Source organism: Papio anubis, chromosome 4 (genome assembly GCF_008728515.1).
Source record: "Papio anubis isolate 15944 chromosome 4, Panubis1.0, whole genome shotgun sequence".
Lineage (NCBI taxonomy): Eukaryota > Metazoa > Chordata > Mammalia > Primates > Cercopithecidae > Papio > Papio anubis.
This window is the reverse complement of record NC_044979.1, coordinates 120333899-120360984: the sequence shown is the minus strand read 5'-3', so window position 1 is coordinate 120360984 and position 27086 is coordinate 120333899. Positions and strand designations below refer to the sequence as shown.

Genomic DNA, 27086 nt, shown 5'->3' with positions numbered 1-27086 from the left:
GTACTGGTCCACCCTAGTCTTCTTCCTCTCAGTCCATGACCATCACCCCTTGCCCACTGGCTTCATCACTGGCTCGTTTCTCCACCTCCTTGACTCCTCCCCTTCCCCAGCAACCTCCTAACATGCACGCACACACACACATATAGGGAATATTACCACGCTTCTTCATCTCAAGTCCCTTTCTTCCCCCAGCCCATCTCCCAGAATGAATTCACTTGAATTCACTCCTGGTTTGCAGGAAAGTACAGAAATCCAAGGAATGTGGTGGGACTTGGTGGTCCAACTTAAAGGTCTAACCCTTTCACCTTTATCTCCCTCTGATCCATTTTCTACCCCAGAACCAGAGTGCTCTTAAACCATAAGTAAGCTAAGGTTACTGTTTTCTAGAAACACTTCAATGCCTTCCATTACAGTTGGGGGGATACAAATTATGTAACGTGGCTTGCAAGACTCCCCCTGCCCCACTTTGAGTGGTCCTTAGGGGTTGGCTTTCTGTCAGGGCCTGGGAGATGCTGAGCTTGATCCTCAGTGCCTTTGCAGAGGCTGTTCCCTGTTTGGAGCCCTTCCCTCACTCTTCCCCTTACCAAGGATCATCGCTTCTTCGGGTCTCAGTGCCTGTGAGACTCCAGGCTGGAGCATTTGGATGTGCGTCACTGGAGGGCTGACTTACCATTCTTTCTCTTTTCCCTCTTTCCTCCAATGGCTCCTGTGGAGGTTTGGAGACTCCTCAGTGTCACTCTTCTTCTCTCTCTGGTTCCAGTCTAACAATATGAACTCCAGGTGCCCCGCCCTAGCCTGCTGCAGTTCCCCAGGATAGAGCAAGGAGAGCTCTTCCCTGCATCTAGCCTGTGACAAACGCCTCTGGTGACAGCCCTCTCCGCCTTGTTTCCAGTCCTTTAATGAGCTGCCCACAGTCAGCCTCACTTTCACTCTGCTCTTCACACCCACCGAGCCCCACGCTTGGAGCCGCTGGGGATCTGCCAGAAAGGCCGGGTCCTAAGATCCCTGCAGGCTGTGCCTGCTCAACTTCTCAATGTGGCTTCCTCAGCCCCGCTTTGTGCTCTCATAAAATTCTATCGACTTTGGGCCTTTTTAGAAATTTGTCCAATTTCCACTCAGAGCATTGTTTCATGCATCTCAACTATGATTTTGATGGGTTTGGGTAAGGAAGGTGAGTTCCTGGGTTCTGCTGATATCTGAACCTGGAAATCTTACCCATATTGCTGAGTGCCGCACCGGAAAGTGCAGGCTTACTTTGGTGCTGCCTTCAGGGGCAAGAGACTGTGTGCAATGCAGGCATCACCTGGTGCAGGGCTGGAACATATCAGATGACTTACTGGGCTCCAAAGTTGAAATCAGGGTTGCTTAGTAAAAGGTGAGATGTATGTAGAATCGCATAAGAAAGATCCAAGTTTCCAGGATTTGGAATGAAACAGTCTCTTCAGAATGTGCTCTCAGGATTCCCAGAGGAGAGCTATTTCTCAAGATTTCCTTGACCTTTGTCACCAGCAGGAATTAATGTTTAACTGGAACATGAGGCTGGAAATACAAGAAGAGGGAAACATGTGGCTTAGAGTTTCAAGAAGAGTGACTGCCTCAGCGCCGAGCACCTCAGCGGCTTCTCTACGTGCTCTTCAGTCACCGAAGTTGGAGAATCCCATCAAGGACAGTAGCCCTGTAAGGAATTCGAATTTCCAGTGTGTAAGTCCCTGGTTTTATACCTACTCAGATTGTAGTGGGAAAACAGCAACATGTACCTTGACTCTCTGGCCCCACGTTACTGAACATTTGCTTAAAGGTTAACTCACTTGAGGGATCTTGTGCGGTGCTTTCTCTTCTGCTGCAGGCTGGCAGGGGCGTTTGTTCTGTGGGGGCTGTGCACTTGGTGGCTCTCCATGCACACAGTCACTCCAGTGACACATGTTTAATAGGGACTGGGAATGATTTCATGACTGTGGCTCAGTAGCAAACGTAGGCCAGCTGTGTTTCTATTTTTAACATGTACCGCCAAGGGTGGTGGTGATATTTTATTCCACCGAGCCTCTGTTTCTTCTGTAAATGAGGATTTTCTTAGTATCGACCTTGTGAGGATTAAATCCCATAATTTTATGGAGGTGATTAGTAAACGTGAACTCTGCCCTTACCCTTATAACATCCGAGGCTCCGTGAGGGCTCTCTCCTTTCAGTGTATGGTATAGTCTACTTAGAGGTCAATTTGGTGTCTACCTATGCAGGGTGATTTGAGGAGAATTAGAAGATCTTTCCCACCATTTTCCCACCAAAATGCTGAGTACAATTCCCATCTGAAAACATATGCGGATAGGAATTTCTATTGGGAGAATCGTTTGGTTATCAACTTCAATGAGTCGAAGTTCTCCTGGTTTTAACTCTGTTGTTGGAAGTATGTAAGAATCAAAGCTTAATCCATGGAAATCGTTGCTCTCCATCATGCGTGAGTTAAAACCATTACTTCTGAGTGGTCAGTTTGCATTGGGCTCTGTCTAGAAGAAGGTTCACCTTCTTTACCTCCAGTCACATCCCCATTTCACAAGTGAGCAAACAGCCAGAGGAGGGGAGGAGGATGGCATAAGATCTTGCAGCTGGCAGAGACAAAATGTGAATGTATCCTGTTTGCACTTGGTGCTGTTGGGCAGCCAAGCAATCCAGTGTGTGGGTCCAGGGTGACAAGTGCCGCTCCCGTGGCTGGGGTAAGTCCCTCCAGCATTCAGTCTTGCTCTCTGTGCTTATCTGGATGAGGTGCAGGATGAAGATGACCCTATAGAACTCTACCCTGGAAGTCCTCACAAAGTGGATACGTGGCATTTTTCAAACCAGGGACACGTTGGTGCTGCTTAATATTTAAATCATAATTTTCACACTCTTAAAAATTACTAAATAAGTTTGAAGAGACACAGTCATCTGCCTACAGTGCCACCCCTGAGCTTCACGCCACCCTGGTCTCCAAGACAAGGGAGAGGCTCAGGAATACTGAATGCAGGTATGACTGTGGAAGAGGAGCCGAGTTTTCACATTTTAACAAGGTCAGTTGAGGCCGGGCGTGGTGGCTCACGCCTGTAATCCCAGCACTTTGGGAGGCCGAGGCAGGCAGATCACGAGGTCAGGAGATCGAGACCATCCTGGCTAACCCGGTGAAACCCCATCTCTACTAAAAAAAAATACAAAAAATTAGCCAGGCGTGGTGGCGGGCGCCTGCAGTCCCAGCTACTCCACAGGCTGAGGCAGGAGAATGGCGTGAATCCAGGAGGCGGAGCTTGCAGTGAACCGAGACCACGCCACTGCACTCCAGCCTGGGCAACAGAGCGAGATTCCGTCTCAAAAAAACAAACAAAAAAAAAACCCAAGGTCAATTGAGTAATCAACTGAATAAATAAATTAATTATTATGTAGAATGAGGGCTGGATGCTATGACTCACACCTGTAATGCCAGCATTTTGGCAAGGTCAATTGAGTAATCAACTTGATAAATAAATTAATGATTATATAAAATGAGGGTTGGGTGCTGTGACTCACACCTGTAATGCCAGCATTTGGGGAGGCTAAGGTGGGTAGATCACTTGTGCTCAGGATTTTGAGACCAGCCTGGGCAACATGGTGAGACCTCATCTCCACTAAAAATATAAAAACTAGCCAGGTGTGGTGGTGTGCACCTGTAGTCCCAGCTACTTAGGAGGCTGAGGCAGGAGAATCGCTTGAGCGTGGGAGGCGGAGGTTGCGGTGAGCCGAGATCGAGTCATTGCACTTAAGCCTGGGTGACAGAGTGAGACCCTGTCTCAAGAAATAATAATAATAATAAAATAAAATTATGAAAGTTTTACTCTGCCAAGAATCTATTACAGTTTTCTTTTTCCCAGGAACACTGGTCTGACTTTATTATTATTATTATTATTATTATTATACTTTAAGTTCTAGGGTACATGTGCACAACGTGCAGGTTTGTTACATATGTATACATGTGCCATGTTGGTGTGCTGCACCCATCAACTCGTCAGCACCCATCAACTCGTCATTTACATCAGTTGTAACTCCCAATGCCATCCCTCCCCTCTCCCCCCTCCCCATAATAGGCCCCAGTGTATTACAGTTTTAAAGATACATAGAGCCTTAAATATATAAAGAAAATCTTGGTTCAACTATGGAGAGAAATCAACAAATCCACCATCTCTACCAATTATAGTAAACTGGATGATAGATTTAGCAAACAAAACATTAGTAAACATTTAGAAAATTTCAAAAGCAAAAGTAATAATCTTGCTTTATTGGACATATATGGAATCAAATACCTAAAAGTTAGAAAATACACTATCTTAAGTGTCTTAAATGGCATTATGCAAATGTCAACATCTATCAGAGAATTGCTGTCACACCAACATGTTCTCTGACCGCAATTCAATCCAATTAATTAAATTAGAATTCAATTAAAAAATAAGCAAATATTGCTATGTATGTCTGGACATTTTTTTTTTTTTTTTTTTTTTGAGATGGAGTCTTGCTCTGCCACCCAGGCTGGAGTGCAATGGCACAATCTCGGCTCACTGTAGCTTACGCCTCTCAAGTTCAAGCAATTCTCCTGCCTCAGCCTCCTGAGTAGCTGGGATTACAAGCGCCTGCCACTACCACTGGCTGATTTTTGTATTTTTAGTAGAGGTGGGGTTTCACCATGTCGACCAGGGTGGTCTCGAACTCCTGACCTCAGGTGGTGCACCCATCTTGGCCTCCCGAAGTGCTGGGATTACAGGCATGAGCCACCGTGCCCGGCAGTCTGGACATTTTTTGAATAGCTACTGAATAACTTGTGTATCAAAGAAAAACAAAATAAAGATTAAATACTACTTATACACAAATGATAATAAAATATCAGCCCCCTCCTCATACCTTTGTCCCCCTGGTGTGTGGCCCAAGCTGTGTGCAGGGTGAAGGGCACACACCCAGGGAGCAGTGCAGTCCCAGCCCCGCCCTGCGGGAGCCCTGTGCTCAGTCACCCACTGCAGCCCCCAGTCTCCTGGCCAGTCCTCCCCAGGGCTCTTCCTCATGTGTGCATAGCCACGGGCAAGAAAGGAGGGTCTCAGGACAGAGGAGTTTCAGCTCAAGAAGTGCCTGGCTGTCCCGCTTGACACTGTCCCCTCCCACAGAGCTCCAATGCTCATAGCTGGGGCCTGCCTCTCCTCTGTGGTCATGGCTGAACTCACAGTGTTTGGGGGAATGAGCCACTCTGCTGCTGGCTTCTGGCTCCCCCTGGATGGTGATGCTTGGGCAGCTCCCATCTTGCCCTCTGCGCAGATGGGGCCTAATCTCCTTATTGCCTCCACTGTCCACGTGGCTGCTGCCTGTGGGTCCCTGCACGGCTGCTGGAGGGAGCTGCTTACGCACAGGCTGAGACCAGGATCCCCTCACTTGTACCACCTGCCGGCTCCCTGCCCTGCAGCCCCTGCACTCACGGCACGTTCTGCTGCCTTGAAGGCTGCTGCCTCTGTCCCAGCTCCGTGGGGTCTCTGCTCTACAGGAGTAGCTTCTTCCTTGAAAAGATGCTGCTTAAAATTAGAGGATAGATGGCTCTGCTTGGGGAATTTCTAGCTCTGGACTGTGCCACAAGCCCTGGATGTGGTATGTGTATGTGTATGCATGCATGCACTTAGGTATATGTGTGCGTGTGTGCATGTGTGCAAGCATGTGTATGTGGTATGCATGTATGTGCTATTGTACATGTATAGTGTGTATAAACATGCATGCATGTGTGCTTGTGTATGTGTGTGCATGCATGAGTGTGCATGGTGTGTGTGCATGTGTGTGTGGTCAGGGCAGAGGCACCTGCAGGTTGCTCGTCATCTGAGTGGACACTGTTCTCCACTCTTCCTCCTCTGCAAAACCCAGGCTCCTTTCCTAGCTTCATATGACTCCGCGTGCACCTTCAGGAGAAACGGAATCCTGCTCCTTCTATCACACCCATCAAGCAGGGGTTGGGGGAGGGGGTGAGGGTGGGGAAGATGATCCTCCCTGTTGCTGCCCAATGGTGGGAGGAGAGACGGAGCCCAAACCATGTTTTCAATGCTGATAGGCTTAAGGGTAACAGCACAGGAGTTTGAGATGCACACAGCTCAACACCTAATCTGCATCTCACTTCACTTTCTCATCTGGCGAAGTGGGCTTGGGACCCTGAGCCTCCCGAGTATCACAGGGTCCTAATAGTCCCTCACAGAAGGCGCAGGCCCAGAGTGAGCACTCCCCAAATGCCACGCCATCCCTTCCTCACCCCTGGAGTGGAGCCTGGGGGTTCTCAGACTTGTTGGGAGAGTCCCAGGAGCACTGGCCCCAAATCTGCATCCCACACAGTGCCTGGGAACCCAGGGCCCATTTTTTCCTTGGCGTCTCCCCAGCCCCCGCAGGCCGTGCTGTTCCTCGCCATCCTGCTAGGATGACTCTCTCCTCCTGGGGGCAGAGTGGGGGCAGGAGGTGGTGGGAGGGTGGAGGGATGCTGCTCAGTAAATAATGCAGAGCCGGCAGCTCTGATTGGCTTCAGAGAGGCAGACACTGTGTCTACATAAATGGCAATCACATCTTCTGTGCCTCTTAACTGTCACTGTGGAGAGGAGAGAGAGAGGACAGAGAGCAAGTCACTCCGGGCTGCCTGTGAGTACCGCTCTTTGTCCTCATGGCTCGCGGACCAGACTCACGCGTCCAGCTCCCTGGATGGCCGTGACCCTGGGGTTTGGGGTGGGAGGTTTGCCGGTTGATTCTAGCTGTGCTGAGTTCCCCTCCTGCAGGAGAAAGGAGGTTCTGCCGACAGGGACAGCTGAGCATCCAGTGTGTTCAGGTGGCACAGGGTTTACAGGAACTTTTCAAGAAAATAGGCACTAACCTAGGTCGGCTTGCTTTTTTGTACCATCTGCAAGCAACAGGTCAGGCACATAATCCAAAACTTTGGATTGCTTTTTAGGCCACATTCCTAGAGCCACGACAGCAACATAACTGAGTGGAAATTATTTTCCAGACTGGCTCGCGTGCATGTAGTGACCACGGAGGCCACACGATGGGTGGGAAAGAAGGAGGCTGTGCAGCCTCAGAGGCTGGGGTTTGCATTCAGGTGCACACCTCCCCGGCCGCCTTTCCTGCCTCAGAGGTGAAGGAGAGCAGCTAATTAACAGCGTCCTCCCAGCAGATCATGGTAAAAACCAGGTCTGATTTTATAAAGGGGCGGGCACACAATAGGTGTTCAATAAATGAGAGCCCTATTATGAATAAGGGAGGAAAGTGTGAGGGCGATGAAGATGCTGCTGCGTGGTCTGCTGCGCCCTCCATATCCTGTTTTCTTCAGTTTCCAAGGGAAATTCAGGCAGGTGACATGGGTTCTCCCCACAAGCTTGTTTCTCTCTTGAAGACTCCAAGGGCAGAGGCTCCTTGCGAAAATTTCTCATTCAGATAAGCAGGGTTTCCCCTCCAAGAGGTGACAATCGCTGCACAAAAGCTGGTCCTCTGTGGGTTTGTCAAGTGTGCCAGAGACAAACACTCCTTTTGCTCGGGGCACGGGAGTCCTGGCTGGCAGCCTGCGGTGACCCCAGACTAGAACACAGGCATCGTAGATGGCTGACCACACAGCAAGTTCAGGGGTGTCTGAATGGTTCTGAAGGAAACAAAATCATACCATTCTCAGCAGTTTCTTTTCTTCCTGTCTTCTGGGCACACACTGGGTGGGCCTCTGCACACAGCCAGTGTGAATATAATAATTAAAATAAACCCCCCTTAACTCCCCTGCCACAAATTCAAAGAGATAGCCTGGGGGTTCTAATTACCTTTGTTTTCTGCTCTTCAACATATTGATTATTCTGAAGGTTTTACTTTCAGAAACTCAACTTGAGTCAGCTGTCAAGTTTAGGGAACGGCTCTAGGAAAACCACACTACGTGGATATTTTAAAAGAAGTGTTCTGCAGCCGGGCGCAGCGGCTTATGCCTGTAATCCCAACACTTTGGAAGGCTGTGGTGAGTGGATCACCTGAGGTCGGGAGTTCAAGACCAGCCTGGCCAATATGGTGAAACCCCGTCTCTACTGAAAATACAAAAAATAGACAGGCGTAGTGGTGAGCACCTATAGTCCCAGTTACTCAGGGGGCTGAGGCAGGAGAATTGCTGGAACCTGGGAGGTGGAGGTTGCAGTGAGCTGAGATCACACCATTGCACTGCAGCCTAGGCAACAGAACGAGACTCCATCTCCAAAAAAAAAAAAAAAAGGTGTTCTGATGTTTTCTGTTTGTCTGGTGCTTGTTGGCATTTCTGGAGGAAGACATTCAGGGAGCCCAGAGGCACCTCGTGGACATATGCGGCAGCGATGGACACAGGACCTCATAGAAAAGGTTAGAATCCCACTGTGCTGAGAGATGGCGGAGGGTCCTGGTCTTGTGGTTTGGACAGAGGCAAGTGTGGAAGCCACTTCTGAGCTGTACAGGCTGAGAGGAGCTCCGTGCCTGCTGCATGCTTCCCTCAGCCTCTCCACATTGCTGTCGAGGGGATCATACTGCTACTTTGCAGAGCTGATGTGAAGTTTAGGAGAATATAGGTAAAGGGCTTATACTGCTGCCCTGTATATGGCAACTCTTCAGCATTTCTTCTGTTTTGGAGGAGGTAGGGGGGAGGCACTTCTCTTGGGGCATGGAGGGCCGCAGAATTTGTTGAGCCTCTGCTTGTTTCCAGCCCAGGTGGGTGGAGGCAGACATGTGTCTGCGTGCTCAACGCTCCCACCCGAAGCCACATCCCCCTGTTCTCCCAGGTGCAGTGAACCAGGCAGGAGCCCTGGACCACACTCTCGGTTGCAGACACCACCTTCCCCATCCCAGTGGGAGCCCTGTTTAGAGTCCTGTGGTCTCATCTCTGGCCGTGGTGAGGACACGGGCAGCTGACAGCGCAGGTGTAAGTGGATTCCAGGGCGAAGGTGTGTTAGGAAAATGCTGACTTCAGAACACTGGCACCCACTCCTGCACTTACTGGCTCTGTGGCTGTGGTCAAGTTAAACAGCAATAGCTACTGGCCTGGCAGGGTTGTGAGCGTGTTCAGTGAGATGATGTATACCATGAGCTTATCAGGAGCTTGAGCACTGCTGATTTGTTTGGTTTCTTGGACAATAGGATGTGGCAACCAAGGTTCAACAGATTCTCAGGATTTTTTCTTGGTGGGGGGCACCTCAAGTGCAGGCTTCTTAGCAACACCAGGCCCCAGGCCGGCAACTGTTCAATATGAGGAATAGGGAAGCATTCAGTGTGAATCTAGAAGTCAATATTTACCGCCAAACTGGCTCATAAGGACTCCCCAAAGAGTGTGCCAAAGCATACTAAATAGATTCACAGTGCAGGTGTCCTGTGTTTGTAATAGACGGTAAACCAGGACATGTCATGGGCACTGGATATTATGACTGTGGTGAAAAGAAGCAACCAGCCAGAACATAATTTGAATTGTCTCAAGCCAATAGCAAAGGCAGATGGTTATGATCTCTTGTGAACTAGTAATGTGACTGCAAGAGAAAGGGGGAAAGAATTGAGAAAAAAATAAGGGGAAAAATTTGTAAGGGGGGGTGATTTCTGAAGTTTCTTCTGACATAACTCTTCAATAAAATGAAAACAAAGGAGAAGTTAAAATTACCTAGCAGTTAGCATATAAACTTTTAAAATTAGCAACCATGAATGAAAATAATAAAATGTGAATGTTTTAAGGTTTAAAGTTAAAATGCGAATGAAGGAGAAAAGCTTGCAGAGATGGAGCATGTATGCTCGATGCCTGATGGTGGGTGACATTTCCGTATCATTCCAGTTTTTCAAAAAGAAATTGACAACATGCAAAAAGAACTGTACAACTCACATGTGTCAATTCTACTGGGGAATTAATATCTTTGAGAGACAGACCCAATGGGTGCGACCTGTATGGTGACGGTGGAGTGTCATCTACTCATGACGGTGCTGCCCATAAGAGCGAACAGCTGACAGGCAAAGTGGGAATGGACGGTGTCATAGGAACACGGTGAAATCCCCACTCAGCAGCCCTTAATAAGAGCAAACAGGAGTGTTATGTTAAGGAAATTCTGCATATTGTAATGAGGCATACAGGAAAAATGTCAAGTGAAAAAAGGATCCCCAGTCATACACACATCCTCACTGCAACGATTTGAATTGTCTACAGTCAGGACTAAAATGGAATGATATCAATCAGTTTAATGTCCTTCACATTCTTTTTCGTCTTTTGAGATTGCTCAAGTTATGAATGTTTCCAGCCAGCGTTAACTTAGGTCACAGCATGGTTACAGAGATATGAGTGGAAGTAGTATCTTTCCATGGGAGGAAAACTGAAAACCAAGACAAACTTCTCTATGGTTCCTTTCCATGGGTCATTGTTGGCCAAGAATCTACTTTGACAGAGCTTTGTTTATTAAACAGGGAATGAATAAGAAACAGCTGCACAAAGCTCCTTCCTCCTTCATGTCAGCAGAGCAGCAAGGCTTTCCCTTGAATTTTGATCTTTGTTGTAGAAATTTTCTCCCTTTTCTCTTATGCTACCTCAGGAGAAGAGGCTTCTGCCTGTCTTCTGTAGCATCAGTAATAATAATTGCTAGACACAGGTTGACAGTCCAAAGTGCTCTCTGCCTGCATGAGCTTGCAGCTCCATTTTACATGTGAAGAAACAGACTCAGAGAGGCCAAAACGTCAGCCAGCAGCTGCATGCCTCTTGCTGCAGAGCTGTGGACTCAAGCTGTTCTCTCTGAATGCAAACCCACTATTCTTTCTACTCTCCATGAGGAGGAGGAGGAGCAGGAGGAGGACTGTCCTGTGGAATTGTAGTGCTGAAAGCATAGCTCTGCTTGATTGTGGCAGGGCCATTTTCCAACGCAGACCAAGCTGGCCAAGGAGGCAGCTGGGCGGAGTAGGACTTAGAACCCAGTGCAAAGTCCCTTACAGGAGTTCCTCTCTGGACAGACACTCCCTTGAGATGATGGATTTGATTCCTCCTGAATTTGCACAGGCGTGGAGAGTGAAATGCTATGCTTTGAGCATCTATCTTGTAATTATCTTGTACTCTCTTCACGGTTCTGTGTGGTGCCTAGGATGATGGCCATGGTACAGATTGCAAGTGGAGCTGCAATGGAGTGGACATGTGTGTTTCTCCCAACATTCCTATGTTGAAATCCTCACCTGCAATGTATTAGGAAATGGGAACTTTGAGAGGTGATTAGGTCATGAAGTCAGTGCCCTCATGAATGGAATGAGTACCCTTACAAAAGAGACCCTAGAGAAACCCATCACCCCTTCCACCATGTGAGGACATAGAGAGAAGGCTGTGTCTATGAGAAACAAGCCTCACCAGATACCAAATCTGCCAGGGCCTTAATCTTGGACTTCCAGCCTCAGAACTCTAAGAAATCATTGTCTGTTGTTTATAAGCCGCCCACTCTATAGTACTTTTTATAGCAGCCCAAACGGACTAAGACGGGGTCTTGGCCACCGTCTCACCTCCAGCCGAGAGCTGCCCAAGCCCTTTCTCTTTCTGGTTACCATTTGTAATGAACATGATCTATAAGCAACCAAGGCACCGTGGAAGCTGCGGTGCCCCTATGGTCCTCAGTGGGCCTTCGGGAAATCATTCCTTGCAGCCCTGGGAGAAACTGGTTTTACACGTTTCTAATCCTGAAGTTACTTAAGCCATGCTCTTTTCATCAACTGATACGCATCTGGCTGCAGCTATTAGGGATACTCTGTACCTGTGTTTGAGTCCAGGACATTCTCTCAGGTGCCTTCAGGAGCCAGACTGCCCGAGTTCAACTGTGGCCTGATCTGACTATAGCAGGTGTGGAGTCTTGGTTCAGTTGTGCAGCCTCTCTGTGCCTCAGTCTTCTCATCTGTTAAAGGGAATAATAGTATTACTGACAAGGTTCTTATAAAGATTAAAAATGACAACCAGGCAAAGAACTTAACGTAGTTCTTGGCGCATGTAAGTTCATATCAATGTTAACTATTTTTTAGACCGATGAGAGAGTACCTATTTAAATAAGAACACCCAGATTTACATAAAAGTAGTGGTACCAGTGTAAGACAGTGGCAAGGGTGTGTGCATATGTGTGTGTGTGTGGTGCCCTGGCTTAATTGTGTCAATTGTAAGTAGGGACACTTTGGCCTACAGGATGAAGAAAACAGGGGTTCTGCCTTTGTTTTGCTGCAACCAGCTTCACACCTGAGACAGCCCTTCCCTTCCCTGGGTCCCAGGTCCCTGCCTTGTGAAATGAGCATGGTAATAGCTCTCACCAATAAAGCATTAAAGGACCTAAGATGTCAGCCTATCCTGGGGCTCTTTTCCAACAATCTCTTGTCTCCTCTACTGACTCCAAATCACACAGACCATGCTTCTCAGGAACCCAGGACACCTGGATTATGGTAGGATTCTGCCAGTGGGAGGTTTAGTGGGAGGCTGGAAGGCAGAGGTACTACCATCCCCATGATGCTGGCTCAGCCTCCTCCTCCATGCCTGCTCTCCCAATAAGCCTGACCCGGTAGCAGCTTTGCACGGATGGCCTGGATCCTGGTTCCAGGAGCACAGTCTCTCCCATCTCTCTGATGGAGAGATGGGAGTGCATCATGGTGGCCAGAGACGTTAGCTGAGCTTCCTCAGTTACCTAAGGTCACCCAGCTAATAAGCCTTGGAGATAAGACACAAGCCGAGGTATCTGGATCCAGAGTCCACCCCTCTCCCCGGCAGCGCCATGCTGCCTCCCAGAATACTTTCTGTTTATGTTGCTTTTTACCCATGTGAGGAAGTCTGTGATGTTTCTCTCTCTGTAGCTTATAAAGCTTATGTGTTAAGGGCCTCGGTGACAGAGAATCTTCATGACTTTCTGAAGAATGCTGCAGGAACCTGAGGTCAAGCATGTAGAATAATTGGCTTTGAGGACCACAGTCTCTGAGAAGAGCAGTTGTATGGAAAGTAGGCCTGATCGCTAACTCTGGCTCTAGTCCCTGACTATTATCTCATCAAAGAATCTGACAAATCTGTCAGCACTACCTAAGTCTCATAAGCTGAAAAGAACCAGCAGTTGCAAAACAGTGGATTTCCAGTTTGTAAACAGATGAGTTTGAGAGCCATGGAAGAGAAACACAGGTGAAGATAATGTGTCGTAGAGGGGGAAGAAGGAAGGAGCTGAGGAAGCCGGCCTCAAAAGCCTCAAAATGAGGCACTTCTGCCCAGTTAATAATTTTATTTTTTACTTAAAGAAAATTAATAGACTTTCAGGGCAGTTTCGGGTGTACAGGAAAGTTGGGCAGAAAGTAGAGAGTTCTCATATTTCCCCTCTCCCTCCCCACAGTTCCCCTATTATTAATGAAAACGTTTCACTGAGCACTGACTCTGCAGCAGGCTGTCACCCCATCATCTCACTCAACTTCCCAGCAGCACTGGAGGGAGGTATTTCCCTGCATTCTTGCTTTCACAGAGGCTGAGAAGGAGCCCCAGAAAGGGGTGGAGGTTGAAGGTAACAGAGTAACTGAAAGCGATGGCCCTTGACCTCGGGTCTGCCTGACACTTGGTGGTGTAGCAGGAGGCCACTCCTGAGCAGATTTGGATTATTCACGTGCCTCTTGGCCACTGACAAAAATGCTCATGTAAAGCTTCTTAGTAGCCTGTTGTTTAACCAGAGTCTTAAGGGTTAAAAAAAAACTTAGAGGATCTTTTTTGAGGCAAGTTTATCAGGTAGCCATTTTCCTGTTATTAAAAAAGCTCTCATGGCTAGAAACTTCTTTATGGTTTTGCTTGGAAGCATTTCTCCTACTGGACATTTTTATGGTCTTTGAACCCACAGAGAAAATGTCCATCAAGAAAACAGTCAGGCCGGGCGCGGTGGCTCATGCCTGTAATCCCAGCACGTTGGGAGGCTGAGGCGGGTGGATCACGAGGTCAGAAATTCAAGACCACCCTGACCAATATGGTAAAACCCCATCTCTACTAAAAATACAAAAATTAGCTGGGTGTGGTGGCGTGGCACACACCTATAGTCCCACCTACTCAGGAGGCTGAGGCAGGAGAATTGCTTGAACCTGGGAGGTGGAGGTTGCAGTGAGCCAAGATCGAGCCATTGCACTCCAGCCTGGGTGACAGAGCAAGACTCCATCTAAAAAAAAAAAAAAAAGAAAAAAGAAAGGAAAGGAAAAGAAAAAAAAGAAAGCAGTCAATCTAGAGGGAAATCAGCCAAATTAGTTTTGTGCCTGGATTTGTAAGTATATGCTTGAGGGGGATAGTGAGCCAGGGCCTCAGTCCCAAAAGCATACGTGTTTTCTGAGACATATACTATGGCTCTTTTTTCTGGAATAGTGTAAAAAATGTCAACTCTATTCTTTTCATCAGGATGGAAAAGGAAAGTCAAGAGAGGCTGAACAAAGTCTCCAGTGTCCCAGTGTTTGCAGCAAAATCATGTCTTGTGTGCGTGAACAGACAGGACCATGGACAGATCCACAGTTCATGGTTGCCATCCGCACTCCGGGCTTGTGAGGAATCCACTACCTTACATGCACAGTGGTGTGGCTGGGCTTGCCCGTGATGCTAGGGATCTGGGCTAGGTTCTCTTCAGTGGCTGTGGCAGATAAGTCCTAGGAGGGAAATCGCAGTGCTCAGACTGCAGGACACTTAGTCAAGTGCTGAGCAAGGAGAGCTAGACGCTGGGCAGGGACTGAGACAGGAGATGGCACAGGTGGAAGTGGTCAGGACTCAATGGTGGGAGGGGCTATAGCTCCTGAGCCATTAGTGTCTGCTGTGACTCTTCCTTGTGGCAGATATGTGAGGGGCTGGTGACTTGAATTGTCTCAAAGGTAGAGAGTAGAGTCCAATAGGGTATATTACAGAAATAAAATGTCTAGAGGACCAAAGATCATTCATTCATTCATGATTCAGCAAATACCTACAGAGCTCTCTGTTGTCCAGGGCCTGTGACTGGTCCCAAGAAGGCAAAAATAAATAAGTTGAGGACCCTGCTTGGAGAAGCCCACCATTTGCAAAGGGTATCACTGAAATGATGTATTACAACAAAATAACCCCACAGGTCAATCAGGAGGTCTGAGGGCGTTCAGGGAAGTCCATCTCTTCTTGAAGCATGTGGAGCTGGAGATGAGCTCTGACTGTTGCTGATGCAAAAAGACATTGAGCCAGAAGTCCAGGGAGGCAGCCAGCTCACCGTGCACAGGCAATGCACCGCAGGGGCTGCATGGAGAACAGCACAGCATGGAAAATTGTGTGGGGTAGAGAAGAGTGTGGAGAATAGTGTCATGTGCAGCTGCTGGAACACTGGGCAGATTATGTCAACAGAAGCTATTTCAAGGACCTGGAGAGGCATAAGCCACAGCCTTTATCATAGGCTAAGTCTTCCAGCTAATATTTACACAGCTTGGGGGCATAAAATATCAAACAGCTACAAATGAGCACAAGATTCTCTGTGGCTTCATGCTAAGAGCCTTCTAAAAAGGTCTTTGTGGGAAATAATCTGTGAATAAATAACAGAGAATAATTTAAAATATAAGAACCAGGTCTTATTTTACACTTTGACTAGGAATATTTCTTTTGGTGTATGTGGTGTGTGTCTGCTTTTTGTGTCGTTTATTCCAGAGCCACATGCTTTGGCCTGGTGCTGTGACTTAAAGCTGATACCCTCAGAAGGTGAGCGTCTTTCTGAACCTTGCTCAGCTACCCCTTCTGAGTCTTCAGCTTGCTGCCTCACATGTCCGGCCCCCTAGGAGAGCAAATAGATATAGCTAGAATATTTGCTTCAAAAGGCATTGCTAATAATCACACACCAGGTACAAGTCCTGAAGAAAAGATTATGAGATTTCACTACATAAAAATTAAAATTCTCATAGGTCAGAATAGAATTGTAAGCAAATTGTGTCCAACAAAAATGAGGAAAATGCCTGCGAAACATTTTAAGACATAAGAGTAGAATTTATTAGTATATTAGAACTCTCACAATTAAATAAGAAATATCAAACACCCTAGTGGAAAATAATGCAGTGATCAAGAAATTCATTAAAAAAGAAATCCAAATGGCAAAGAAACACACACAAAAAATACCCAGTTTCATTAATCAAAGTACAATGGGGCCGGGTGCGGTGACTCATGTCTGTAATCCTAGCATTTTGGGAGGCTGAGGTGGGTGGATCACTTGAGGTCAGGAGGTAGAGACCAGCCTGGCCAACATGGTGAAACCCTGTCTCTACTAAAAGTATAAAAACTAGCTGGGCATGGTGACATGTGCCTGTAATCCCAGCTACTCAGGAGTTCAAGGCAGGAGAATTGCTTGAACCTGGGAGGCAGAGGTTGCAGTGAGCCCAGATCATGCCACTACACTCCAGCCTAGGCGATAGAGCGAGACCCTGTCTCAAAAAAAAAAAAAAAAAAAAAAAAGGTACAACAGAATCATTAAATGCTTACAAGGCTGGTTAAACTTAAAATGAATATTCAAGCCCAGTGATTATATGGTAAAATGAGCATTCTTATACACTCCCTACCGGGAGAGTATTTGGTTAAAAAAAATGTTTTAGGGGAAAATTTGGCAATATATTTTCAAGACACTAAAAGTATTTATCTCTAGAAGAATTTGTTCTAAATAAATTATAAAATAAGTGTTCTCCTTTTTATAAATTTTTAACGCAAAAGAAAGTGTGCAGTAATGTAAACAAGAGGTTGCACATTTTAGGATTATTTAGAAAATAATAGCTGACATTTATTGAATGCTAATTTGTTACCATTTATTTATTTAGTTGTTACAAAAAATTCTTCGAGGTATTATAGGCATACCTCTGTGAAAGGAAAATATCTTAGGCCCTTTGAGGCTGGGAACTACTCAGGGAAAATCTGTCACCCATTCTGTTCAAGTCATCCCTTTTCTTTCAGAGATGGATGCATATTCTGATTGCCTTCTTTGGAAAGACTTATCAGAAACTCAAAAGAATGCAACTATCTGCCTCTCAGCTATCTGTGACCTGGAAGCCCCCAGCAGGAGGGCCTTGCTTTGCGCTGTCTCCGCCTTTCTGGACGGAACTAATGTATTTCTTACAAACTGATTGATGTCTCATGTCTCCCTAAAATGTATAAAACCAAGCTGTGCCCTGACCACATCGGGCACATGTCGTCAGGACTTCCTGAGGCTGTGTCAGGGGTGTGTCCTCAACCTTGGCAAAATAAAATTAACTGAGACCTGTCTCCAGTTTTCGGTGTTCACACCTCAGAAATATTGCAAATTCAGTTCCAGGTGACCACCATAAAGTGACTCGCATGAATTTTTTGACTCTCCAGTACATACAAAAGTTCTGTTTACACTATACTGTAGTCTATTAAGTGTGCAATAACATAATATGTTAAAAGTCTATACCTTAATTTAAAAATAATTTATTGCTAAAAATGCTAATGGTCATCTGATCCTTCAGCAAACGTAATCTTTTTGCTAGTGGAGGGTCTTGGCACCATGTTGATGGCTGCTGACTGGTCAGGGTGGTGGTACCTGAAAGTTATGGCAGCTGTGGCAATTCCTTAAAACAAAGCAACAATGAAGTTTCCTGCATCGATCAACTCTTCCTTTCACGAAGGATGCCTCTGTAGCATGTGATGCTGTTTGATAGCATTTTACCCCCAGTAGAACTTCTTTCAAAATTGGAGTCAGTTCTCTTAAATCTTGCTGCTGCTTTAGCAACTCAGTTTATGTAATATTCTAAATCCTTTGCTGTTGTTTCAACAATACTCATAGCCTCTTCAACAAGAATAGATTCTATCTCGAGAAACTACTGTCTTTGCTCATCCATAAGAAGCAACTAATCTGTCCAATTTTATCATGAGATTGCAGCAATTCAGTCACATCTTCAGGCTCCACTTAAAATTCTAGTTCTCTTTCTATTTCCACCATATCTTCAGTGACTTCTTCCACTGAAATTTTGACCCTTGAAGTCATCTGTGAGGATTGGAATCAACTTCTTCCAAACTCCTGTTAATGTTGATATTGTGACCTCTTTCTATGAATCACAAATGTTCTTAATGGCATCTAGAATAGTAAATTCTTTCCAAAAGGTTTTCAATTTACTTTGCTGAAGTTAATCAGAGGAATCACTATCTATGGCAGATGTAGCCTTATGAAACGCATTTCTTAATAAGACTTGAAAGTCAAAATTACTCTTTGATCAGTGGACTGTAGAATGGATGTTGTGTTAGCAGGAATGAAAACATTAATCTCCTTGTACATCTCACTCTTGAGTGACCAGGTGCATTGTCAATGAGCAGTAATATTTCTGAAAGGAATCTTTCCTTCTGAGAAGTAGGTCTCAACAATGGTCTTCAAATATTCAGTAAACAATACTGCAAACAGATGTGCTGTCATCCAGGCTTTGTTGTTCCATTTATAAAGCACAGGAAGAGTAGATATGGCATAATTTTTAAGGGCCCTAGGATTTTCAGAATGATAAGTAATCATTGGCTGCAACTTAAAGTCACCAGCTGTATTACCCCCTTTGAGAGTCAGCCTGTGCTTTGAAGCTTTGAAGCCAGGCATTGACTTCTCCTCTCTGGCTATGAAAGCCCTAGAGGGCATCTTCTTCTGATAAAAGTCTATGTAAGTCTATGTTGTCTACATTTTTTTTTTTTTTTGAGATGGAATCTCACTCTGTCACCCGGACTGGAGTGCAGTGGTATGATCTCTGCTTACTGCAAACTCCACCTCCCGAGTTCACAACATTCTCCTGCCTCAGCCTCCCGAGTGGCTGGAACTACAGTTGCCCGCCACCATGCCCGGCTAATTTTTTGTATTTTTAGTGGAGACTGGGTTTCACCATGTTAGCCAGGATGGTCTCGATCTCCTGACCTGGTGATCTGCCTGCCTTGGCCTCCCAAAGTGCTGGGATTACAGGTATGAGCCACTACGCCCGGCCTATGTTGTACACATTGAAAACCTATGGTTTACTGTAGCTACCTACATGGATTATCTTTGCTGGATCTTCTGGATAACTTGCTGCAGCTTCTCCACTGGCTCTTGCTGTTTTACCTTGCACTTCTAAGTAATGGAGACAGCTTCTTTCCGTAAACCTCATGAACCAAACTCTGCTAACTTCAGGCATTTTGTCTGCAACTTTTTTTTTTTTTTTACCTCTCTCAGTCTTCATAGAATTGAAGACAGTTAAGACCTTACTCTGGAATGGGCTTTGGCTTAAGAAAGTGTTGTGGCTGGTTTGATCTTCAGACCACTAAAACATTCTCCACACCAGAAATAAGGCTATTTTTCTAAGCGTTTGTGTGCTCACTGGAGTTGTACTTCTAATTTCCTTCAATAACTTTTCCTTTGCTTTAATAGCCTGGATAACTGTTTGGCTTCACTTTTGACCTCGCTCAACTTTTGACGTGCCTTCCTCACTCAGCTGAATCATTTCTAGCTTTTGATTTAAAGTGACAGACATACTACCTACTCTTCTTGTCACTTGAACACTTAGAGGCCATTGCAGGGTTATTAATTGACCGAATTTCAATATTGTTACATCTCAGAGAACAGGGAGGCCCAATAAAAGGAAGAAAGACAGGTGAATAATGGGTCAGTGGTTCAATCAGACACAAATTTATTAAGTTGACCATCATGTGGGTGTCGTCCATGCTGTCCCAAAATGATTACAATAGTAACATCAAAGATTGCTGACCATAGATCACTATAGCAGATTAATAATAATGAAATGGTTTGAAATACTATAAAATTTTCTGAAATGTAACACAGACTCATTGACTGAGCACAGGCTGACATTGTGCCTATAGACTTGCTGGATTCAGGGTCGTCACAAACCTTCCATTTGTAGAAAATGCAATAAAACGGGGTGTACCTATACTATTATTGTCATGATTTTTGTTCCCAGTTAAAGAAAATGAGGTTTAGCATGGCAGCAATTTACGCTGGGTTGTACAGCTAATACATGCTATTACAATAGCTAATACATGCAATAACGATAGCTAATAGATAGAATCAGGGTGTGACTCGCAGTCCTTTCTTTGGCTCTCGGTCTTGGAGTGGTGGCCACTGGGATACACCAATGCTTCCAACTATGTGGGTGAAAATTGGAAATAATATAAATGTTCAACAATAGAGGTACATGTTGTGAATATGGTACACTCACATTGTGAAATACTTGTGAGAAATCACACAATAGAAAAGTATTTATCAGCCGGGTATGGTGGCTCATGCCTGGAATCCTAGCACTTTGGGAGGCCGAGGCAGGCAGAGCACTTGAGATCAGGAGTTCAAGACCAGCCTGGCCAACATGGTGAAACCCTGTCTCTACTAAAAATACAAAAAAATTTAGCCGGGCGTGCGCCACCATGCCCTGTTGTCCCAGCTACTCAGGAGGCTGAGGCAGGAGAATCACTTGAACCTGGGAGGCAGAGGTTGCCGTAAGCCAAGATTGTACCACTACATTCTAGCCTGGGTGACGCAGCAAGACTCTGTCTCAAAAAAAAAAAAAAAGAGAAAAAAAGAAAAAGAAAAGTATTTGTCAACATGAGAAATGTACTTAGAAATTAGTAAAGAAAAACAGGCTAGCAAAAAGATCTGCAGTGTGATACCATTTGAGTTAAAAATTTGAGTCATATTAATTTGAAATACTTCCACTTGAAGTGAAAACCAAGTTTCACTGTATGTGCAAAATTTAAAATAAACAGTCCACCAAACTAAACACTAATTTCAAAGCCTGCAGGCCCCAAGGAATTGTAAGCTGGATGTTTTAGCATGCAGCCATGATATTTTGCTGGTGAACAGGACACTCCTTTGTCATTGGCTTAAGAAGCACAAAGGTGCAACAGAACTTCAGACAGGCATTGCGGTTTTTCTCATGCTTGTTAGTTCGGCATTCGCTGTTGCTATAATTTAGAGTCTAATCTTACGTCTCAATCAGTGCCACTCGAGCACTCACTAGTTGAGAAATGCATCCTTAAACAATAGCTTTAATATGGGGGCTGGATCTAATAAGCCTTGAAATAACATAAAAATTGCTGTAATTGTTTATTTAACAGAGAACACGGAAGTAAAAATGTGAGAGACAATGTCAATGGAAGGAAAAGCACATTCAAGCAGGTTTACCTTTGTCAAAGGACCTTGACCGAACTTCAGCCAAGCTCCTCTGGCCCAAGAGGGAAGAGCTTAGCCAAGTCTTCCCTTTGGCCTGCTGAGCACACCCGTGATGTCCAATCAAACTCATGTGCTTCCACTTTTGGTATCTAATCCAGAGTTCCTTTTTCCTCTCCATCCTTGATACTTACCCAAGTTCCTCTTAGTAATTTTCTACCTGTGGACCCTCTCACCTGCCCATTGGCTGTAAGTCCCTATGTGGCCCTGTTGTTTTTGGAATTAAGTTCAGTCCCTCCCCTTTTGCAATATTCTATCCCTATTGCAGTAGTGTTGAGTAAAATCTGTCTTGTCACTTTTAACAAGTGACTGGTGAACAATTTTTCTTTACCACCTGTAACCTCACAAAAATTGTCAAAAATCCCAGCATGGACAATGGGGAAAATAGAGAAGTACTCGGAAGCTGTTACTAAAGTCATCACCTTTGCTAATAACAGTGAATTTAGAGTATTCCTAAGCACTTAACTCCCATGGGAAAATTTGTCTTAAATTTGTCCTGGAGCCAGCTTGTAAATTTGAATCCTATTTCTGCAATTACTGGTCATGTGATCTTGGGCACGTCACATTGCCTCTCTGAGCTTCCATTTCCTCATCTACAAAACTTTGGAGTATGAAAAAGATTTGAAAATGCATCCCTTGGCTAGCATGCAATTGTCTCTCACAAATAGAAAATATTCTAGAGGCTGGGAGCGGTGGCTTACGCCTATAATCCCAGCACTTTGAGAGGCTGAGGTGGGCAAATCACCTGAGGTCAGGAGTTCGAGATCAGCTTGGCCAACGTGGTGAAACCCCGTCTCTACTAAAAATACAAAAATTAGCTAGGCGTGGTCATGGGCGCTTATAATCCCAGCTACTTGGGAGGCTGAGGCAGGAGAATCACTTGAACCCAGGAGGTGGAGGTTGCGATGAGCCAAGATCACGCCATTGCACTTCAGCCTGGGCAACAAGAGCGAAACTCCATCTCAAAATAAATAAATAAATAAATAAATAAAATAAAAACGAAATTCTAAAAGGACACGTGCCAGAATTTTGGGTGGTGGGATTCTAGGCTTATCTTTTTCTTCGTGTTGTTCACTGTCCGGTTTTGAAATACAATTCATTCTTATTTACAGATTCCACATATGCAAATTCTCCTACTTGCTAAAATTCATTTGTAACCCGTAATTTCAATAAATATCAATACTCATGGTGCTTTTGAGACCATTCAGGGACGTACATATGTGTAGCGTGGTGGAGAATGTGCTTGTCCAATGCACATGTTCCCAGCTGAGGCTGAACAAGGGGACGCAGTGCCTTCTTGCTTCAGCTCTCATAATGTAATCATGTGTCCTTCTCTCCATCTATTTAGTGCCACATCCTTCACATTTTTATGTTTTTCTTCTTGGTGGTGATTTTGCTGTTTAAAATGACTCCCAAATGTGGTGCAGAAGTGCTGTCTAGCCATCCTATGCACAAGATGTGCCTTATGGAGAAAATACATGTGTTAGAGAAGCTTCCCCAGACAGGAGTTGCAGTGCTGTTGGCTGTGAGGCCAGTGTTAATGAATCAACATATATTAAATAAAGTGTCTTTTAAAAACATAAAAAGTTTATGTATTGATTTGTTGACAAAAAATATTGGGATCGCTCTTCAGGAAACTGTATTTCCCCTAGAAGAAATGGTTCAGTATTCACTAATTCAGAGTGCATAGCCATGGCAACTGTTGTAGATAGAATACAGCTACCAGCAATAATGAGAATTGCCTGCCTGTTACTTATGCAAGGAGGGAGGAGAGCATTAGTTTTGAAAAGCAGATGGTGCATAAAGGTGCAGTTCCATCTGTGACAGAATCAAGAGGAGGGAAGAAGACTAACTTTGAGGGGGCATACTGCCCCAGGCTCTGAGCTGAGGCTTGTGTATGTTGTGTGACTGTGCCTTCTTGCCCTCCTGAGAAGTCAGCATCACAGTTTTTATTTCCCAGACGAGGAGAGGGGCTCTAAGGGGCAAGCTTGTCTCTTTCAAAGGCAGGTAAGGGGCAGAGGCAGGATTTGGACCAGTGTTTGTCATTAAAGTTGGAATCGATCATGAAAATAAATGTGTGCTTCTAGTCTATTGAAATAAAGAGACATTGTGTTGTTCCCAGTTGAACAGCTGGGGAAGAGGAGAAGCAGCTTTTGCCTCAGTCCCAAATCCAGCGCCATTTCTACCTCGTACAGACATGGAGGGAAAGCGCTCCTTACTTGGAATCCAAGTGGCCTCCAGGGTATGCCGTCACTGCCCAGATGGCCCTGCCCACGGCTTGCTTGGAATCCCCACCTTCCAGTTCAGAAGTTACAAAGTTTGCTCAATGAATCATTTTCTTTCTGCAGTTTTCACCTCTGACAGAGCCCAGGCACCATGAACACAAGTGAATTCCGAAGGAGAGGGAAGGAGATGGTGGATTACGTGGCCGACTACATGGAAGGCATTGAGGGACGCCAGGTCTACCCTGACGTGGAGCCTGGGTACCTGCGGCCACTGATCCCTGACTCTGCCCCCCAGGAGCCAGACACATTTGAGGACATCATCAACGACATTGAGAAGATAATCATGCCAGGGGTAAGTGTGTACCCAGGGTCAGAAAACAGGAGGGCTAGCACTCACATAGCACCTACTGGGCTCTGAGCAATTCACATGCGTTGTTTCAAGGAATCCCTATGGCAGTCAGATTGGAGAGAAACTTTTGTCATTTCTATTTTACTACTGAGGAAACTGAGGCTCAGAGAGGCTAGGTGGTCCACCTCAGGTCACACAGCTAGTACATGATGAAGCCAGGATTACAACCCAAATCTGCGGGCTCCAGGGGCAGTGAGGCTTTTTCCCCCAGGTTCCCTGAGACTCAGTCCCTGCCCAGAGACACCTGGTACACAGAGCATGTCCTCATATACATTAGGAAGCGACACCCTGGTGGCTGCTTTCAGATAAGTCAATTGCCCTAAATAAAACACACTTCCACCATCCTTGGGTTTAGCAATAGGTAACTAGCGTATGTGGAAGAAACGTTTTATTTAGTTTATTTGAGAATGGGCAGCATGGTACTGCCCACCAAGCCAGCCCTCTTTCTCTGAAGCCAGTAGGCCTGGAGTACACAGAGGGCAGAAATCAACAGGACTGGTCACTGTCTCTGATGCTCACTCACAGGGCAGCAGTGCTGGAGCTCAGAGAAACTTCCCTTCAGCTTCATGCTTCCACAGTAGATTTTCTCTGCCAACGAGTTCACCTAAAAGCCTGTTGGTTAAAGTGGCTCTGGCCTAGTCAGGGTCCGGGTGGGAGTTGCAGCCTGGCCAGTTTCTAGCTCAGGAATGTTTATGAGGGTGGCCAGACCTGCCCTTCCATGCAACAATGTGCAGAGTCCAGGCGGGGAAAATCTCCACGGGCTCCACTGGCTGATCGCTGCCACCATCCAGCATGTCCGTGGTTATAAGGCCCATGAGCAACGACAAGTGATTTTCATAGAAGAGGGGTCTGGGCCCATCAAGACCCACTCCCTCAATTCAGACAGAATGCCAAGGCCCTGGGAAGGTATAAGGTCAGCCAAGGTTATAGGACACTGATCATGGGATGAGGCTAGGCCTCAGGCCCTGGACCTCATGGACCAGTTTCTCAGTAGCTGAGCGCCATTCTCACCCCACTGCTCACATTTCTTCTTCCAGGGGATTCTCACTTGGCATTTATGCTTTGAGCAAAGAACAGGATTCAGGTTCTTGCTAGAAATTGTGCAAATACACTAAGCTGTTCAGCATAAAACCCTTCGGGAGAGGTGTGGCTAAATGTCAGGCAGTGGGGAGTACAGGAGACTGGGGGAGGATTTGAAGTCTTTCTGCTTCCTTCTTTGGGGGTATTCACTGTGCAGAGCTGAGTTGGGAAATGCACAGGCGTTGGGCAGGGCCCCTGGGTGGAAGCTGTAGCCCACCAGCTGCTGGCTGTGTGATCGCAGGAAATCAGGTGAGCTCTTGGGCCGTGAGCAGGGCAAGTGCAGGCCCAGCCATCTCAAAAGTTGCTGTGAATATCAGCTGACAGTGAAGCAAAAGAGCACACATCTGTCCCTAATCAAGAATCGCTTCTGTCCTTTTCCAGCCCAGGGGCCACAGGGAGGCGAGAGAGACAAAGGCACATGGGTCCTCCAGGTGCTGAGGGGTGAGTCGGGCAAAGGACTGCTCTTACTCTCCTGGGCCCTGGGCGCTTTGTCTTTGTCAGCTCCTTCCTCCCTAGAAATATGGAAAATTATGCTTTACAAATGCATTGGCATAAAGATGAATATATTAACATAGATTTTTTTCTTTAACCTGAAAGTTCACTTTTTTTTTCCTCCTGATTATAGAAGAAATTTAAGCATTTTTTTCAGCCCCTAACAGTGTTGTAGGCCTGGATCTGCTGTGCTGAAGGCATCACAACCTGTGCAGCTCCTCTCAGCCTCTCAGCCTCATCACTAACCTCCCGCTCCTGAGCCCCCAAGCCTAGACTGTGCTAGCTCCCTCTCTCCATCACTCCCCAAGCCCTGGCAGACCTGGGGTGGCCGTGGTTGTTAAATAAACCTTGCTGAACACTCCTAGTTCTTGGTGAGCTCTCTCAGTTGGCTGCCTTCACAATCAGGGGGTCGCTCATGCTACATCTTAGATAACATATATTTAACGATGAGTGCTATTGAGAAAGAAATGTTTGCGTCTCTTCCCAGATTGTAAGAGATATCTTACAGATATCTTAGCTTGGACTGCTATAACAAAGGATGTAGACTGGGAGGCTTAAAAAAACATTGATTTCTCACAGTTCTAGAGACAGGAAGTCTGAGATCAAGATATTAGGTTCAGGTGAGGGCTCTCTTCCTGGTTTACAGACAGCCGTCTTCCCAGTGTGTACTCACATAACCAAAGGGTAGCCAGCTCTCTGCCTTTTCTTATGAGGGCACTAATCCCATTGTGGGGGGGCACTAATCTTATAAAGGGGACCCCACCCTCATGCCCTAATCACCTCCCAAAGATGCCGTCTCTTAATGCCGTCACTTTGGGGGTTAGGATTTTGACGCGAATGGTATGCAGATACTCACAATCAGAGCAGAGCAGCCATGCCCAATAGAGCATATTTTCAGCAGCTGGGATTCTGAGCCAGGCCTGGAGGAAGCACCAGAGCATGTGCTTTCATTTTATCTGAGGGGATGACAGGGCCCAGAGAGGTGCAGTTAGTTGTCTGGAGTAACCCAGCAAATCAGGGTTCCTGCTGGACTTGCAGTCCAGGGGTGCTCCCAACACCATGCTGTTCCCGCAGGTAGGATGGACATGGAGCACTAGCAGGGGACAACGGGGAACAGGGCAACGTCTCTCAGACACCAGTTCGTGGTCACAGCCTGAGAGGGGTCTGAATGGCAGTCTCTGTACCTTCTCCCTGCACAGGGGCTGAGGGTTGTCCTGAGGGCTTTAGGACTCTATTCTGTTCCTTCAGGGCAGGTACCGCCTTGGCAGGAACAAATTAAAGATGCAAAGACTAGGCTACACCTGTTCCTTCTCTGTCCTCCCCTGATCGTCCTCCCAGACTCTGCGATGTTTGAGGCTCGCGCCTTGTTACCATTGCCAGACCTTCCCAGCCCAGAAAGTCTCCCTGCCTGGGTGTCCACCACAACCCTCACCTCCTGGATCCCAGAACCCCCGTCCCCAAGCATACCACATGGAGCTGTCACTGCCTCTTATGGATCTCCTCCCAGGCCCACATGAGCTTTTCCTCTGTGCCTCACCCAGGGTGTGGCAGATGTTCACCTTATGGGCTGGAGAACTGCGGGATGCCCCTAGCCAGGGCAAATGGCAAGGGACAGTGGCCAGGCTGAGGGACAGCAGAGGCGAGACATCTGCGGGGTGATCAGTCGCTTGGCTGGAGGGAAGGCCTCGGCTCCTCTAGAAGAGCCGGGGCAGCTGG

The 27086-nt window shown here is 46.2% G+C and overlaps 1 protein-coding gene across 3 annotated transcripts in view; it reads left to right on the top strand.

Moving 5' to 3' along the window:
* The first annotated feature begins 1502 nt into the window (after positions 1–1502).
* The window catches only part of DDC (dopa decarboxylase), a 106316-nt gene continuing 80732 nt past the window's right edge, over positions 1503–27086 (top strand). The window contains exons 1-2 of one of the 3 annotated variants that reach the window (XM_017956709.3): positions 1503–1677; positions 23513–23741. In XM_017956709.3, the coding sequence (XP_017812198.2) occupies positions 23541–23741 (201 nt within the window). In that variant the 5' untranslated portion in view covers positions 1503–1677; positions 23513–23540. Of the gene's footprint in view, positions 1702–6592; positions 6646–23512; positions 23742–27086 lie in introns of those variants that run through there. The other 2 variants (XM_017956708.3, XM_003895979.4) reach the window with 2 other exon arrangements.